Consider the following 18,118-nt stretch of genomic DNA (forward strand, 5'->3'; position numbering starts at 1 on the left):
GACTGAAGCTCTGCATAGCTGTTTCCAAGTTAAAGTGCTACATTTTGCTGAATTAGATTTAACCCTTTCAATTTATTGCTACAGTTTTTAATAAAAAAACTCAACAACAACATTGATTGTTTAACTGTGAATTGTTTTGTATTTTTAGCCAGAAAAACTAATAAAACAACGAAATTGAGCAATTGAATATTAGGATTATTGGGCACCAAGTATTGCAACGAAGATTTACAGTATAGGGGATAATAGAGTTTGCAAAAGATAACGGCAAAACGTAATATGATGAGGACAGATTCGAAACAGTTGAAATCAACCTAGCGTTGTAAAGTTGTACCTGTCTTTAAGAGGAGAGCAGCCGTTATATTTGGTCTACTAATGGAAGGCAAACTTCTATCCAATCTGATGAAGACAGTTGCAAAGCACCATTGACAAAAATCCACGAAACACCAGCGAAACAGATCAAAAATCCGGCACAAACATCAGAAGCACAAATTCAATAGCAGAAAAAAATTAAACTTCGTAAAAAAAGTTAACGTTAAGCAAAGACAAAGCTAAGATTAGGATCGACCCAATTAATTAAAAATTCTGTCTCAACAGACTATTCATCTTCTGAAGGAAGAAAGACCCAAGCATACATGAACAGTCAAAACCACGCATCCAGAACTGAAATTGAACAAAAGCAACACAATTCAAGCAGTGAACGACAGCCAGAGCAACAACTACTACCCAACTGAAAATTCAGTTGCTAAGACGGTAGAAAAACAGAGCATCACCAAGTGCTCAGGATACAGAGAAATGTTTCAGAATCATCTTCAGCGAAGCAAAAGCATTAGAAACAGAATAAAAAATGATATTGAATTTGAAGCAAAGTTGCGACTCGACCTAGCACTGTTTGAAAGGAAAAAGATTGAGCTCCAAACTCAAGTGAAAGAACTGGAGAAGAAGCATCCACTACTGGAAGAAGAGAGTGAGCTGGATCCCAAAATGACAAGAATATGTTTAGAAAATGATGATGTCCACTTTCAATCTTCCAGTATTCGAGACAAATTAACCTTCAACTGCACCCAAGGAACAGAGATATCTCGGATTGATCTGGCTAAATTGACAAGCATCTAACATCGGAGCGATCAACGGCTAGCTTTGAAGCGACACCTAAACTGAATAGACGTAGTTCCTTCTCACGATATTTAAGTTCGCGCGTTGTTCTTCAAACGTTGATGACCGGGACTTTTTACCCAGAGCAGGTTTCCGATGTAGCAGTGGTTTTTCATGTGCCAGTAACCTAAAAAGCGGATTATGAACAACTACAATAGAAACCCTGTCGAGTAGGCGGAGTAGTCTAGTATGTCCACTGCTGCACAGGATTGACTACTCATACTCAGAAAATTTGAGCCATCTGAGGACTCTTCTGACTGGCAAGAAAAGGTCAGAAATCTCTGAAATGCGGTATTCTGGACAATTTTTGATGCTGCTGGGTACATTTTAGACAGGTTTCTTGGGGAAAAATCATGTGATCATCGATACACATTTGGAGAGCCTTCGCATGGGTATTCAGGTGCAAGCCCACAACTAAACAGTTCTGATAAGTTTTTCACTTAATGTTTGGAACTTTGAGAATGTGCTCACGTATTATCAGCAGATTAGTGATTTGCTATCAATTTTTACTTTGCGCATAGCAGTAGAAAAAATATCTCAAGCTTTGAATGAGAAGTGTTGGTTCTACAATGATGATAAAGATGAGGACTGACCTTATCTGATCAAATTTTCAAAAAGGGTTTCTAATATGGTTTTCGTGCTTCAAGGGCTCTCAGCTCTCAAAGAGAATGAAAAGAAGAAGACCGAAGAAACATGAAGAGAGACAAACGGTTCAGAAAGGTATCGAACTCCAGTACTAGTTCGAATTTGAAAGAAAAAGAGCGAATACAAAACTATCACTGTCTCCTAGCTGATGGCCGTCACAAAAGTTGAGAGTGTCCACTGTTCAGTAACAGGAGTGTGAATGATTGGTACACAGCAGTGAGTGAGCTTATGTTACGATGTCTGGCAAAAGACATGCGATCAATGCGTGCGGTAACAACGGATGTTTCCAGAAGCAGAACCGGTTACTGTACTCAGAAAAACAAATTGGCGAGAGCAGTCACGCAGTCAACGCAAGCGCAGCAATAACCAAACTGAGTGAAGAAGTTCCTGCCAGATACCTCCTGTATCGATACTCAACAGTGAGAACATGTTGTGCCCGTATGAAATCTTCGTTATTGGATCTAAAGTTTTTAGTTCAAGATTGAATCGAGCACTGCATTTGCAATAGCATGACAAGCGTAATTTAATTCCACATTCTACCGAAGGCAAATTGATTTGATTAATTTGCTCAAAGATAATATTTGGTAACTATTGTTAGTACATGATTATCGTACATTAAGTGAATCTGAAAATCAAATTCGACCTACCCCGAAATCATCAAAGTCATGATTGCCAAATATTCTTGAACAATGAAACTGAATCTTTTTTAACAACAAAGTGTGTTCAAATGGAGTACGGGTACAAAATTTGGTATGCCAATTTAAGAGAATTGGGCGCTATTCATTAAAATTGAGAGTTTTCGGGGCAGCGTATAAAGTATCCCGAAGCCCGAATTTAATGGATTCAGAGAATATGACGACATAGTTATCTCTATGAACTCAAAAATTCAGAAATGACAAGTAAATCAGTATAAATAGAGTATGAAAAACAGCCAGAACCTCTGTTCAATTTTGCAACTTCGGTCATAACAAATTGACAAACAGTGTGTTTCTTGTTATTGTGTCTCGTTTCTGTAGATCATCTCAATGATTGTATAGTAGAACTATCTCTAACTTATTGAGAAGCAACTTAACTTTGATTTTCTCAAACATTCTTTCCTTCCGAAGAATGAATTTCGTAATTAGGAAAAACTCTGTGCAGAGCACTTCGTCAGTTGCTCTTACTGGCTTTATCGAAGACTACCGTTGGTTGAATTTGGCGGTATCGAAACCAACAGAGAGACTTGTTTACATTATTGTTGGAAAATTTTTATTAAGGTTCAGTTATAGTTAGACTAAATTTTTCACTTTTTGAATCTTTGTAATGGAAATCTCAGGCTTTGCATTATTATAGCCAATTTATGACAAACAAGTTTTCAGAAAACGGCAGAGCTGGGTAATGTTTTTTAAAAACTGTATGGAAAAAAGAACAGCGCGATAGTCAACTATAAAATAATCCAAAGAATGAAATCCTGAAAAATATGATTTACTTAATTGCCACTAAATCCTAGTAGTAAAAAAAATAAACTTAAAAATGAGGGCAAACGACAAAAAGCATCTGAATAGAAAATACCTGTATAGGTAACTAGCAAGCTGAGTTCATTAAAAAAGACTCGGCATCTAATCAAAGTTGAGTTTCCATCTGAAGCACAGAAAATATGCGTCGCAGAAAAAGAGAGGACAAACTATCTACAGTTAAGTGAAATTAGGGCATTACTTCAAATATTTGACTCAATATAGGAAAAAAAATAATTTTGAAATCGTCAACCAGAGAAAAATAACCGATTGAAAAAACGATTTGTGAAATAGTTTGAGACAACCCGGACCTGTGTGTCATAACAATTTAGAACTGAATCAAAAAATTTCCATCACTTTTACTATGATCAGAGTTCTGATCATTATGGCATTTAATAGACATTTCAAGGTAAAATTCATTGTAAAAGTCTGAATTCAGTATAAACATAATGAACTTCAATTCTGTATTTATCCTGGACTTAATGATTTTATGTCTGTTTTTCAACTGAACAGAATGAAAAATCACCATCAACTGAGACTTCGAGAAAATGTGCAATAACATCATTTGAGAAAAAATACGTCAATCTGTTTGAAACACAGCCGCAATTAAGAATAGTTGAACAGAGCCAGGTCTTATTTTGAGCGAAAAATGCATAAAAAATTAACTCTGAAATAAATTGAGTCAAATTAGAAAAAAAATGACAAGCGTTAGAAGCATAGCTCAAAAAGTAGCAAACGATTTTTTGTAACAGTCCTTAAAAGTGGTAGCTACACAGCTTTTCAAAATACGTTATACCAAATCTTTGCTTTTACTATACGTCAACGATGGGTTTGGAAACCATTGTTTTGTTGAGACGGAACATTTAGCATCTAAATTGATACGAATTTTTGGAATCAATAAATACGGAGGAGAATTCAACAAAGTGATATAGGTACTGTAGTGTGAAAGGGAAAACAACAGATCTGCGCGAAATTCGGAAAGCATATAAAAAATTGGAAACTAAAATAGCCATACAAATTTTAGGAAAACCTTGGAACAGATGAAACGTGACACGTTACCAAGTTATGTTATAAGAAATGTCAATTTGATAGACATCCATATCGTCCGGAAACTATTATAGTGGCAAAATGGGAAAAATTTCTAATATGTTAAAGAAACGAATGCCGCCAAAGTTGCAAAAGGCTTTAAAACCTCATTAACAAATTTTCTCTTATTTATGGTCGCAAAAAGAGCGGTCGTGAAAATCGAAATGAATGTATTGGTCAAAATGCCGCATTTGAATAAAAAATCTTTTTAATAAATGTGTCCTCTTTAAATCAAAGAGTGATTTTAGACTGTGTAGTAGATGTATTTATATGGCAGTAGCTTTTTGACACATGTGCTGCTAATACTGATTCATGAATAATTAAACAAATCCTTCAATTTTGATTTGTAACTAAAGAAAGAATAAAAACAAAATATTCGAGGAGTTCTTTAAAAACAGCGACACTAAAATAAAATTCAAGTTCAAAGCACTTAAAACTAAGCGCTTAATCATAATTGATAATGTAGAAAAGGTTGCTCAACAAGTATTCTAATTGGTGTTTCAATCATTGGACAGAAAACATAGTCAATGTAACATTATGAGATTTTTACAATTCAAAGAATTTGAATTGTATTGGCGCGCTGTGTTTTTTTTGAGATGTGTTCACACTTCTTATTTCAAGACTTTGATCTTTCAAAACGGGATAAACAGGTAAAGCCCAGCGGGCATTAAGTTCCATTAGAGGCCCAAAGTAGGCTTTAGTAGTCCTTGAAGTGCTTATAGAGGTGCAGCGGCTGGGATGACCTTAATTTAAGGTTAAAAAGTCATTTTTAGGCGTTTTTTGGCTCAAATTGGTGCAATTTTTCATGTTTTTTGTGATTTTTTATTTTGATTAGTCTCAGATTGAAGTTTTTAAAATTTGATGAAGGCCTTTTGCGAGACAAAATTTCTTTTTATGACCATTTTATGAGCTATATGTTTTGGTACTGCAAACACAAACACGCAAAATGATACTAATTTTTGCCATTTTTTTCAGGTTTTTTAAAAATTTTTGTCCTTTTTTTTTTAATTTTTTAGCCGTAGGTGTCAACAAACCTCCTCTAGGTTTTGATAAAGGGTTTGATGAGAGATTACTGCATGGTTTCTAGTGGTAAAATCGTTTTCATGTTTTTGCCATCATTAATTTTAGCATTTTTTGACAAAACTTTTCATATTTTTTTCATATTTTTGACATTTATTGTCATTATTCAAGTTGTTTGAGTCCCAGGGGCCAGAGGACCTCACCAGGGGTTGTATAACGTTATTGAAAAGTTTTTAGTGTACTTGGAATAGGTTTCAACTTTTCAATATAACAAATTTTAGCAATTTTTTTTTTGAGAAAATTCGCAGTTTTTCAGCTTTTCGAAAATTTTTGTCATTCTTTCAGTTTTCGCATTTTTGTTAAGGCTTCCTTAAGTTGTTTTTCAGTTTATGATATTCGTCCATTCTCAAGTGCGAGACAACGTATTCCAAGTTCTGATTAAAATGTACTGCATGGTCTTTAGTTTCAATGGATTTGTTTTCAAGAATTTAACCTTTCGACTTTTAGAAGTTTTTTGATAAAGTTTGCAATTTTCAAGGTTTCTCAAAACATTTGTATTTCATTTTTTTTCTTGCCTCAGTAGCTTTATTCAGGGCTTGATGGTATTTTATTAAACAGTTGCTAGGGTGCAATTGAATGGCTTTCAACATTTTCATAGAACGAATTTTTTTTTGAAGTTTGAAATTTTCTTAAAATTATTGCCTATCGATATATGAGCCAATGAGTTTTTTAAAGCTTGGAATTGGGTTATTGGATAGACTCTTGAGACACAGAAATGATTCTGAAGATAATTATATCACGATTTTTAGCAATATTTCCTTATAATTTGCAATTGATGTCTTTTTTTTCTAAATTTTTTGTTCATTTTCGAGTTAATCGATCTTCAAGAGCCAATGAATTTTTTTTCAGGTCTTACAGATATAATACTGGACGGATTTCAGAAACAAAAATTGGTTTTGAACATATTTTCGAAATAGGCCTTTTTAAAGGGAAAAAATTTTGGCTGAGGTTTAAAAGCTTCGAGAGTTTTAGTAATGAGTATATTTTTGTTTAGTTTTGATTCTTTAGTTTCTCAATTTTTTGAGATGATTTTGTTTGTGTTCTGGCTGGTATTGTTCAATTGATCCTCTGGTCAGGTTGAGTACGTCCCAGTTTCTCATTCAATTCTTTGAATTGTATTTTAGTACTTGTCCTGCTTTGCTTTTTTATTTCTACCAAAATTTTTAATTTATTCTTATTTTTTATCAAACTCCAAGTTGCAATAAATTACAGCAAAATCATTTTATTGGTTGTCTTTTACTCAAATTTGCCTATAAACTCATTCATGTTCAAAAAGCAAAAATTGACAACAAAACTTTTGCTTCACAGTTATTGCTATTTGATACAAACCACCAAATTGATATTTCCCTTAAATTAACATAAAATTTGCCTGAAAAAAACACGAAAAACGGTTTAAAACGGTAGGTACTCAATTTCACATAACTTTACAATCTTATGTCTTTTTTTAAAAAAAGACTTGTGGTTTATTGGATAAGTGATTGTGGCCAAACAACCAGCTAATTGTTGGTAAGCAAACGCCTTCTCTTGAGGACTATTCTGTTTGAATAAGTTTTTCGTCAAATTTTAAACTTTAGATCAAATCTGTTATTTCTTACCTAATTGTTCCTGTGTTTCTTTCTGTTTCTCTCTATACGACGAGCGATTACACATACCAGTTGACCCTCCAATTTTTTTTTGTTGACGATTATCTGATTACAAAAAAGCAAATCCAAAAGGCCTTTAATCTGCGAACTATTCAAAAATAGGCAAAAATTGGCAAAAATTATGCAACATACTTTTTTCAAAACAACAAATTCTTTAAACTACTCTTTCTACTGTGAATGAAGACGCAAGGAGTTTTTGCCAATACAACATGTGTTGTGTTAGTTTGGTTGGAAATGTTTAAACAGAAAAAAAGCGGGGCAGGCAAATAGTTCTCATTTTTTTTTTTCAAAAAAATGAGAACATCAAATTTAACAGCATTGAAAGGAAGAAACTTTGCACGTCTTGTGTCGTTGAAAGAGTTTGTTCGTCGCCAGGTTTGATCCGTGGTTTGATTTATTGGTATTTGCCTCTTATAGCTGGTTAGTATCGCAGTTAGCTGCCAATGGTTTTTCACATTTCTTCATAGAAATGAAAATAAAAATGAAAAAAAATTTTCTGGTAAGGAACACTTGTTACTGGGCATCTGCGCTAACATGATAGACAATGAGTTTTCCGGTGATAATTTTTCTGATATGAGGTGCACTCTAGAAGGAGGGAAGATACTATGATATGCTCAATTCATGATAACATTATGGAATTTGGCATAGTGAGGTATAGCGAGATTTGAGTAGGAAAAAATGAAAATAACAGTTGAGCGCGAAATATTGAAGTGTTTTTTAAATTTTTTAGTGTTTTCGAAGTGTTTTCTGAAGTGTCATCTTTGAGGATTTATCGGATTTTTACAGTAGTGAGTGTTCAGGTCGTTTTCACTATTTTTCTTCAATTTTTTACTTTTTACAAAGTGTTTGCTTTAATATACTTTATTTTGAAACAGTTTTTTTTCTACGGGGGATTGGTTTTACTTGTAAACATGAAACAGCCGCCTTGCTTAAAAAATGGTTTTTGCTTAATTCAATTCATCAGTTTGAGATAAATATGAGGGTTTGAACTCATAATAACGCTAGATAAGGATTTTTTTCAAAGTTGAAAACAGAGGACTATTGATTATAACGTTTTGCCGCCCTGTGCCCTATATAATAACCAATAAATACTGTCAAATTACCAAACACTGTCGAGTAAACGTATTTTACTATGGAATGTTAATGAAGTTTTTACTACCAAAATTAAGTTAATCTTGGCTTGAAGTTTCTGCAATAATAGATATCATAGTTATAATATCACGTTTTTAATCCACATGATTTAATCACAAATTTAATGCAAATGATCTCAACAAATTGCGTTACTTGAGATGATAAAATTGTACATTAATCTCCAATTTATTGATCCCAGCAAAAGTTATTAACCTATTCTCCGTTTCACAGAACTCTGCCAAAGGGGTGAAAATATGCAAGACTGAGATTTTAGATTTGTGGTAACTATGGGTTCCGAACGACTGCAACATCATTTTTACTCCCATGAACAAGTTACTAAGTTACTCTCTTACCCTTAGAATAAATTAGGAGAAATTTACAGACTTCATACCAAGGTATTAAAATTTTGTAAATATTCGGTTTTCGAAGTCCTATGGATTTGTCATGATGACCCATAACTGCTATCCTATTCATTCTTTCAAATCAATTGTTGAGACCCTAGGGACATATTTGCAGAATTTTATTGCAGATATTGTTTACCCGGATTGAGACCGAATGGTTAACTTGAAAGAACTTGCAAGTTTCTTGCAAAAGATGGTTAACTTGTAAGAACTTTTAGTCGAATGGTTAACTTGTATGAACATGCAAGTTTTTGGTAGAAAAACTTGCAAGGCGATGCATCGCCTTGTAAGAACTTGCAAGAAATTTTCAACTTCTTAAAAGTTAACCATTCGACCTCAACCAGGGTAGATTTACATAATCTTGGTTATCTTGATTAATGTAAAAACTTATGTTCTTATGGATTTCATGTTAGCACAATCAACTACTGCTGCTCTCTATTCATCTTTCCTAGGATTCATCGCCCCGGCCCGCAATAAATTCCTAGAACTCTTTCCTTAGTTTTTTATGGCAAAAATTTTTTTAGTTTTTTAGCGCACAACTTGAAACGTTCAATTGTTGTAAGTCAAAGCTAAAATAATTGAGTTCAACTTTTAATTTAAGCGTTGAATTTACCTAATATTTTTGCTTAGCATTGCAATTTTTTTTGAATTTTTAAGATCTGCACGAAGTTCAAAAGCACAAAATTTTGAGTGTTTAACGCTAAACTACCCGCAAAATTAAGATCAACCATAATTTTTCAGGAAGTTTATATCAGATCTAATTTTAGATAATCACAACTTTTTAGGATCTACGCTTAAGAACGCAAAACAATCTAATATCTACGCTTAGAAATTCAAAGTCATCTAGAATATTTTCTAAGAAACGCAAAATTATGTGATAACTTCGTTTAGAAATTCACCGCAAATCTAAGATATTTTGCGGTGAATTTACGTCTGTAAATTGAACTCATTCAACTACAATTATTTAAGAAATCTGCGGTGATTTTGCTAACGTTTCAAAGCTAGTTACCGCTTTTTCGATGCAATTTGAGACAACTTTTGCACTGTTAACAGCATTTTCATACTTCTTCTTTCTTACTTATAGCTTTTTCAGACTGAAAGTTTATCATGCTGCTGTTTAATTGCAGACATTTTTTTCCGAAATTTGTCATGAAATGTCTATAATATGACATGCTCAGAGTACTAAAAAGATTCAAAATGCAGATTTGGAGTACTGTGATTCAGCACTGTTTTACAAGCCCGTGTTGCTCACCAAATTTTTTCTTAGCAATCATACAAAGTCATATATGATTCTTAGAAACAATACAAAGTCATATATGAGTGGTATGAAAATTTGACAATCATACTAAGATCACTAAAAAATTGATTGATGCTTTCAAATACAGCACAATAGTTCAAACCAACAAGTCTTACCATACTTTCAGCCAAAAAGTGAACAAACGAGAAAACGGTTGTCTGAATGGATCGGTTTTTATCGTTTTTTGGGTTCACCCTATCCTTGTGCCTTTATAGGGACTGCTCCGCTTCTGTTGTGTGTTTCGCTTGCCTTTATATTTTATGGTGCTACATTTCTTTTGTTAATGGTTTGTTTGTTTTAGTACAACGATCGTTTATAATTTCTTAAAAATCTTACAAAGTCATATATCAAAAAAGGAAATCTTATTAAGATCATGCTAAGATGTAGTCTATGATGTGTATGGTATCATATATGCTCTTAGTACAATTAGAAAGAAAACGCTACTCGGGATGTTAGTAATATTCGGCTTTTTACATAATTTTGGCAACATTCCACGACCCGGACAGAGTAACAAAAACTTACATTTTTCCGTATTTGGCGACCACCTGTTTTTCTATAATGTCCCATAACTGTTAGCTTAATCTCTGAATAAAGCTGTTCCCTGCGCTAGCATCGAATCAACTCTTTTTTTCTCAAATAAGATATTAGCAGAATGAGCAAAAATCTAAGATTTTTTTGACTGTTGGCAAATTATCCCTGAATTGCTGCAGATCCCATTCTCGTTTGTGGAACATAATGTCCATCGACGTTGAAGGGACATTAAAACTATTTCCCCATTCCAACAATTCTATCTCGCATCGCGTTTTTTTATTGCTCAAAGGCTTATAAACAGGCAAAATTATCCAATCCAAAAAACTGAAGTGTTCCGATTTCAAAATCATCAAACATTCCACCTTCAAAACTCTCAAGGAGTCTGAAAATAATTCTTCGTAGTCAATTAATGGCCCCACTTCACTTCGAGGTCTGTCATGTAGTTTCAAATGGAGCCAATAAAATTTCCAATTAGATTCGCTCATAAAACTTAAAGCGCTCTCAAATTGCACCAGACAATGTTCATTAGTAGATGAAGCAAACAACAGGTAACATTTGTCCAATATGTCTCTGATTGTGGTGCATGTGGCTCTCAAACGCATAATGTCTCCAAATTGAGGAAGAGATTCGGCGAAATTTGTCGGCTTGGGATGTAAGTATATCATGTATTGGCTTATAAATTGCCATAGATTTAGCGGTAAGTCGAAAAAAGCTGCCATAAAGTTTTCCGATCAGATATATTAAGTGGATTAAGTATCAATACCCTAAAAATACTCAGACGAGATTATGTTAATTATTCAAACATTCCACTTCCGTCATGAACAAATTGTATTATGCAACCTTTACCTTGAAGTCACTTCTCTTTTCTCCGAACAAAAATAGAATGACACTAAAACATATCAGATCTCGTTAATGATGCAGCATGAACTCTTTGTTGGCTTTTTCCTTGCAAATAACTGTTATGATTCTAAACAGTAAAGCATAATTGTCATTAGTACCAAATTTCTAGTTACAGTGAAAATATTTGAGCAATTACAAAAGTCCAAAATTCCGTCCAGATATATCTTGCTGAAATGTTTAATCTATGTTGACTTCAATTGACGGCTTCGGGAAAGTTTGACAGTTTTAAATTACTTGCTCGTCTCATTTGCTGAAATTTAAGGCAAAACTGAAAGTCGAAGTCCATTAAAGGCGAGTTCACTTTAGATAACGCAACGTTTAATGAACGCAAAAAACTTAGTGTGTTCAGTTGTGTCCAGCGAGTTTCTCCACATGATCAGTTTATAATAAATTGTTGTGAGAAGCATATTCTTCGAAATAATTTCTAGTATCAGAAATAATTATTCCTTTTCCCACGTGAGGAGTTGATTTCAAATCAGACCTGATCTAGATAAATTTTAATGCTGGTGCATACAGAAGTTTTGTAACGAAAGAGCGCATATTAAATAAATTCACAACACTACAATTTGCTCATATTAAAAGAGACTCTTTTTCCTTATGTGTGTGATAAGACACACTTTTTTGTGTTTGAAAAGTCTCTCTTTAATTTAACTAAAAATTTCAAAAGTTTAACTATAAAAAACTTAAATACGAAACCCTCAATGTAGAAAGTTTTTCTGACCTTCAAATTCTCAAAGTTTCGTATAAATCGAAAAAAAAAGTATATTCAAATTTATGTTTGCAAAATTATATGATTTGCCTGGTGAGCTATCTTTGCTCACTGAATTTTGGAAGACATTTATATCATTTTAGATGATCTAAAGTTCATTTTATATCGATATCGACAAGCGTCTTTGATCCACTTGACTATTGGTAAATGATCTCCAAAATTTTTGCTTGGAAAATTTTGAGTTATAGTTCTACATTTCTCCGAATTAATTTTGTATGCGGTTTGCAGAGGCTGGCATCTTATTTTTGTGGTCATAGAAGTGATAAAAGCCTTAAAATTATTGACAACAAATTCCAGAAAACTAAAAACTTTTCTCTCTTTAAAAAGCCTTGGATGTCTTAGGTTTTGCCTGCTGGGAAACTAGATTGTTTCTGATTGAACCTAGTTAGTTCTTCTTTCTGCAACCTAGTTAGTTCCGCTAAGTAGTTCCTCCTTCTACGATTTAAAAATTTCTAAAAATTCGTTTGAATCCCGAAGATTTAGGTTTACAGGTATTAATTATTTGAGCGTGCTTTCAGTTTTATAATGCATGTAATGTTCGCTTTGCAGCAAAAAGAATGGCTACCGCCATTTTTATCCTAGTTGAATTCAGCGGATGTTTCTGATGATTCCAAGGAATTTCAAAAAATGAATGTTGTCTGATTTGAATCGCACTTAAGAAAAGTAATTCACGCACAAATTTCTTGAAAAATTTTGGCGTGTTTGAGCGTGCTTTTAGTTTTTGTATTTGAGCGTGCTTTTAGTTTTTTTAACGCAAGTAATGTTTGCTTTGCAGCAAAAAAAATGACTACCGCCTTTTTTATCCTAGTTAAGTTCAGCGGATGTCTCTGATGATAACAAGGAATTTCAAAATGTGAATGTTGTCTGATTTCAATAGTATTTAAGAAAAGTATTTCACGCACAAATCTATTTAAAAATTTTGGCGAGAAATTCAAAGCAAAATAGTTATATGTCTTTGAGGAAATTATTTCAAATTTCAACTTGATAAAGAATTATACCAACAAAAATTAACTATTACATCAAAGTGTCAAAAAATATTTCTTTAATTTAATTAAAAATGTCTTATGTTTAGCTGTTGCAAAATTTAAATACAAATCCCTCAACAGAAAAACACTTTTTCTAACGAAAAGAGTATACTTAATTTTATGCTTAAACTTAAATTTTGTTGTAATTACGCGTTCAAATATATGGGAACGATTTTCATTCAATTTTCAAAGTTCATCCACTTTTTCGTAGCTTCGTCTATCACTTTGGAAAATGCAGCACTGACTGAACAATTGCAATGAAAACCAGCAAGAAACTTTTTGTTCAATAATTTTTTTGTGTTTACGGAATCGCAGAGTTGTCTTCAGTTAATTTGATAATGTAGGTCACTCTAGATGGCATTTCCTTTTATGTAAGTTTCATGCTCATTTTCAAATTCATTGTCAATCACATAAACAAACAATTCAATATCACTCAAAATGTTGCAAGAACTTCTCCTTTCTGCACGGTAGAAATACGACTAAAAAATTAGCGCAGCGGGCTCAAAAAAATTTTGTTTAATCGCAAGATTTTTCGAATTTCACTACAAAACGAACAATGATTATTTTAATTGGACATGCATTTTTGAAATTGACATACGGATAATATTTGACTTAGACTTGCATCTACAAAAGAAGCAATGCGTCTCACAAAGTGATTCTGCATTGTTAATTTAAACAGGATTCGGACGTAAATGCAAACGAATAATATAGTCTAGTACATAATTGCCGACTGAATGCTTTTTCAGTCTGAAATTATGCTTTGAATTTGAATTTTTATTTTTCGCTATTGAGTTAAACCATAAAAACTCTATAAGTTGATTTAAGTTCTACATAGCTGTCGTGTTTTGCCAATATTGAGACTCGATGAACCAAAATATATAAATTTTGGTTCATCGGGTCTTTTGAGCTTGTACTGAAAATTTATAAATAATTATCAGCCTAGACATTTTGTTTCAATCTTTTTTATTTATTTTTTATTTATATTATAGGAAAACCCAGATATTCTTTTTATTTGTTCAATACTCCGTTTCTCAGTTGGATGGAATTCGAACACATCTTTCGTTTACTTTTTTGAAAATGAAGTGCAATTTCGAGCTCATTGTAATTGAAAACTGCGAGAAGAATTTCCTGTTCGATTAATTAGTCGAACTCAATTTCTTATGAATTAGTCATTAAGCAATTACTTTCGAAGATTATGTGCATTTTTGAAAGTTTTGTTTCTCTTCCTCATTTGTCAGAGAAAAAAATAAAAAAAAAGTCGCAAGTGGTGCTCACAATTTTTGAACGATAAATGTGGGGTTCTTTTATATAATGAAGCTTTTGATTTCGTTGAGATCTTATCTCAGAGTAATTAAATCTTTCAATAATCTGAAACAAATAGAGAAACATTTAAAGTATGATCAAGAAAGGTTTATTGTAAACTCAATTTTTTGTACATTTTGGTCTCCTCCAGATTCGTTTAAAACTTTTTCGGGGAAATGGCTTACTTTATTACCCAAAAATAACTCAATCAATCTGTTTAAAGTCTATTTGCGGCACTTCTGTCAAGGGTCTGCATTAAATGTAAAAAAAAGAATGCCCCGTTTTGATTCTGTCATCTTTGCTACAATGTGGAACGCTGAACTTTTTGACCAGGGTATCTTTATTACCCCTGGTTACCCGGACCCTAGTGCCATAGTAAAGCAGGACAGATTCATGATATCCCAATAGTAGAGGTCTATATCATTACTGTTTCACGGTATTCTAACAGTATTTAAAAAGTTTTTTCTCGAAGACTTCGCGGAATAAGCTCAAAAGTCAATTTTTTCATAATTTTGTCAAGCACAGTCGATTTTGATTCCTTTCTCCGCTCATACAAAAATATTAGTTCAGTTTGGAATTTTCGGGAAAAAATTAAAATTTCGGGCGATGCACAAACATTATACTTGTGGAACGCGCGGGAAGTTTGCAATACCCAGGGGTTTTGGAGAATAAAGCCAGTAGATAACAGACAAAATCAGTGCAAAAACAGTTGATAACCAGTTAAACTAGCTCGAAAACCAGTTAAACTCTGTTACTCGATAAAACTTTTGTTAGGAATCCTTTAACTGATTGCTTTCTTCAAACCAAACTTTTTTCTCATGCAGTATTTACAAAAAAAAGAAGAACCAAGATGTTCACAGATGGAATATTTTATTTCCAGATCTTTTTACATTAAATACAATCATTTATCAGCAAGCTTGTATAAATTTAACCATCTGGTTACACGTTCTGATATTATGTTTTTGTTGGCTTAACATTAATAAATTGGGGGTGCCTAAATTTCGGTTTTATAGGACTGGGGGATGGGGGCTCCAGAGGAAATGATCTTGTTTCGAAACAAAGGCAATTCTTCTGTTAGAATTTGTTCTCTCCTTTATGTACATTTTTTAAGGTTCCTTTCATTCATTCGATCAGTTTACTATAAGTTTTGAGATTACACTGACAATCAGAGATAAAACGCATTCTGTATTGTGTATCGAGTAACTATAAAAAACAAAGTTATTTGGCTCGTATTCCCCAGTGATTCCTCCAATTTCTGGTCTCAATTCAATTGGCAGGCGTCCAGCAGAGGTCAAAAGATCGCCCATATTTGGCCCAGATTCGATGAGACGAAAATTGATGCCTACAAAATTTCACTGTAAGAATTCAAAATCCAGGTTGAGAGGTCGACCATGTGAAAAAGAAATATAATCGAATTGATGGTGTTGGTTTCATAAGTCGACCTCTCAACTAGGGCTTCAGGTGCGAAGACCCACGCAAACACTTTTTTATGATCATGGAAAGGTCCATAACAAGACCTGCCAGATGTTGGCAAGATCTGGCAAAAATTGTTGGCGACTTGCACAAATTGGAAACGGTTGGCGTGGGTTCACAGCCTTCAGAAGTACCCCATTTTTTGTGATATTAATTACAGGGAATCAAAAAAAGACTCAATTAAAGATGTGTTTCGTGCATTTATAAAGTGGGTTTCCAAGATTTTTGGCCCAGATTCGATGAGGCGAAAATTGATGCCTGGAAAATTTTACTGTAAGAACCCGGATTGATGTCTCATAGATTCCCATCGATGGATCATGATTATTCCAGAGAAAACCATCGATGGATCATTGAATGCCCCCTCCCCCATTACCATTTAACACTGGGCGTAGAAAATTCATAGGGTCTGTCATGAAAATGCAACGATTTCCTCCGGTTCATAAAAGAATTTTCATGATTTTATTATAATTTCTTTTGGTTCATAGATTATTTATTTTTGGATTTACAACTAATTTCACTGGATTATAGTAACTGTAATTATTTTTCCATGAGTTTTTCTGTTTCTCTGATTCATGGAAACTTCTCATGTACTTACCAAGAAGTCCTCTGGATTATTAGAACTTCAGAACTGCTAATCATTGCTTTTCAAAGGACACAAAAATCTCATCTATCGGAAGCATCCTATAAAACTCATTGAGGCAATAAAGTTTTTTTTCTCTCCTAAATAAGAGCCAGATCAAAATTTTTTGCAAAATTAGAAGACACTCGAAGCAGTTGATCTACGGTCGGGTTTGGACGCGCTGGTATGTGGGGGGGGGGGGGGGGGGGGGGGGGTTAGGGGGGTATTAGTAGTCTCATAGCATGTCAATCCTCAAACAGTTTTCCAATTGTATATTGTCGTTGTTGGCGAATTAATCCGTTGTCGTCCATTAGCTGTTTCGTAGCTTGTCTGTCACCCCTTTTCAACCCCCCCCCCCCGCCCAGACGAGTATTGTGTGCAGCAGCTAAAGGAATTCGATGGCAAGATGAGGCACTTAACTTAGAGGCACGTTACCAGATTTTCGGACAAATTTTTGCAAACATGTGAATTTTCGAAAATTTCATTAAACTATTTTGTCATGAAAGTTCTATGATCCATCAATGGATTTTCAATTTTCATGATTTTTCTATGATCAATCGATGAGTTTTTAGTTTCAATGAATTTTGTCCGAGCCATCAAAGAAATATTAATGATTATGAAAGAGCAATGATCCATCGAAGAAAACCTCTCGAAACCCAACCCGGGCATTCAGATTCCGGGTGGAGAGGTTGACCAAGTGAAAAAAAAAAGTCGAATTGGTGGTGTTGGTTTCATGAGTCGACTTCTCAACTATGGATATCACCGGTTAAAATGAATCTATTAATGAATTGATTATTATCAAAAAGCCTTGTTTTGCACAATTTATCTTTTCACAATTTATGTCAAATTATTTAATTGACTACTTGCGCTCGAGAATGGCTCGGGGGGGGGGGGGGGGGGGTGGGGTGGGGTGGGGGGGGGGGGGTTATACTGAATAACCATAGTTCACAAACGTTGTATATTTGTTTCTAAATAGCGATTACCTCCTCAAAGCAGCTTCACAAAAAAGCAACAAAAAATAAAATAAAGTATTACTGTTGCCGGGTCCATTAATTCCTGCGACCATGTAGTTGCCGTTTCTGTCTTGAATGTAGACCAGTCTCTCGTACACAAACACAGTAGCACAGCGCCGTTGTTCACTGCCTCTGTAGTTGTCATCACAAGCAATGAGCAGCTTTATTATAAAAAAAAACGTTCACAAGACATCGTTTATGAAAAGGTATACTTGTATCAACCCCCCCCCCCCCACACACACACACACACACCTTGCATTTGCAGTTCATAACTAAAAGATTTTATCAGAAGTCTAGTTACAATAACCAGAAAAAGTGCGCCTGAAAGTAAAAAAAAAACAATAAACAAATGTGTATATTTAGAACAAGGAAAAGTGTTCGCGGAACAAAACAAATGCAGTTTTTGCATCCAAACAATTCTGTCAATTTTGTGTTCTTTTTACCATATTTTTGTGACGTTTTGCATTTTGCCGATGGTATATCAATTATCGGTCACGTAAAAAACGAACGAAAATTAAAACTTGAATTTAAGCGAGGTAAAAGTAGAAAAAAAAGATA

General features: G+C 33.8%; 1 protein-coding gene across 1 annotated transcript in view; it reads right to left on the reverse strand.

The window, feature by feature from the left end:
- Window positions 1–15,419: 15,419 nt before the first annotated feature.
- Window positions 15,420–18,118, reverse strand: part of LOC142354577 (uncharacterized) — a 7,954-nt gene continuing 5,255 nt past the window's right edge. Inside the window, exons 2-3 of the mRNA XM_075406905.1 lie at window positions 17,583–17,721; window positions 15,420–15,797 (exon numbers count right to left, since the gene is read on the reverse strand). Of these exons, the coding sequence (XP_075263020.1) occupies window positions 15,586–15,797; window positions 17,583–17,721 (351 nt within the window). The 3' untranslated portion in view covers window positions 15,420–15,585. The remainder of the gene's footprint in view (window positions 15,798–17,582; window positions 17,722–18,118) is intronic.

This window comes from Convolutriloba macropyga, chromosome 15 (genome assembly GCF_964194025.1).
Source record: "Convolutriloba macropyga chromosome 15, txConMacr16.3, whole genome shotgun sequence".
Taxonomy (NCBI): Eukaryota; Metazoa; Xenacoelomorpha; order Acoela; family Convolutidae; genus Convolutriloba; species Convolutriloba macropyga.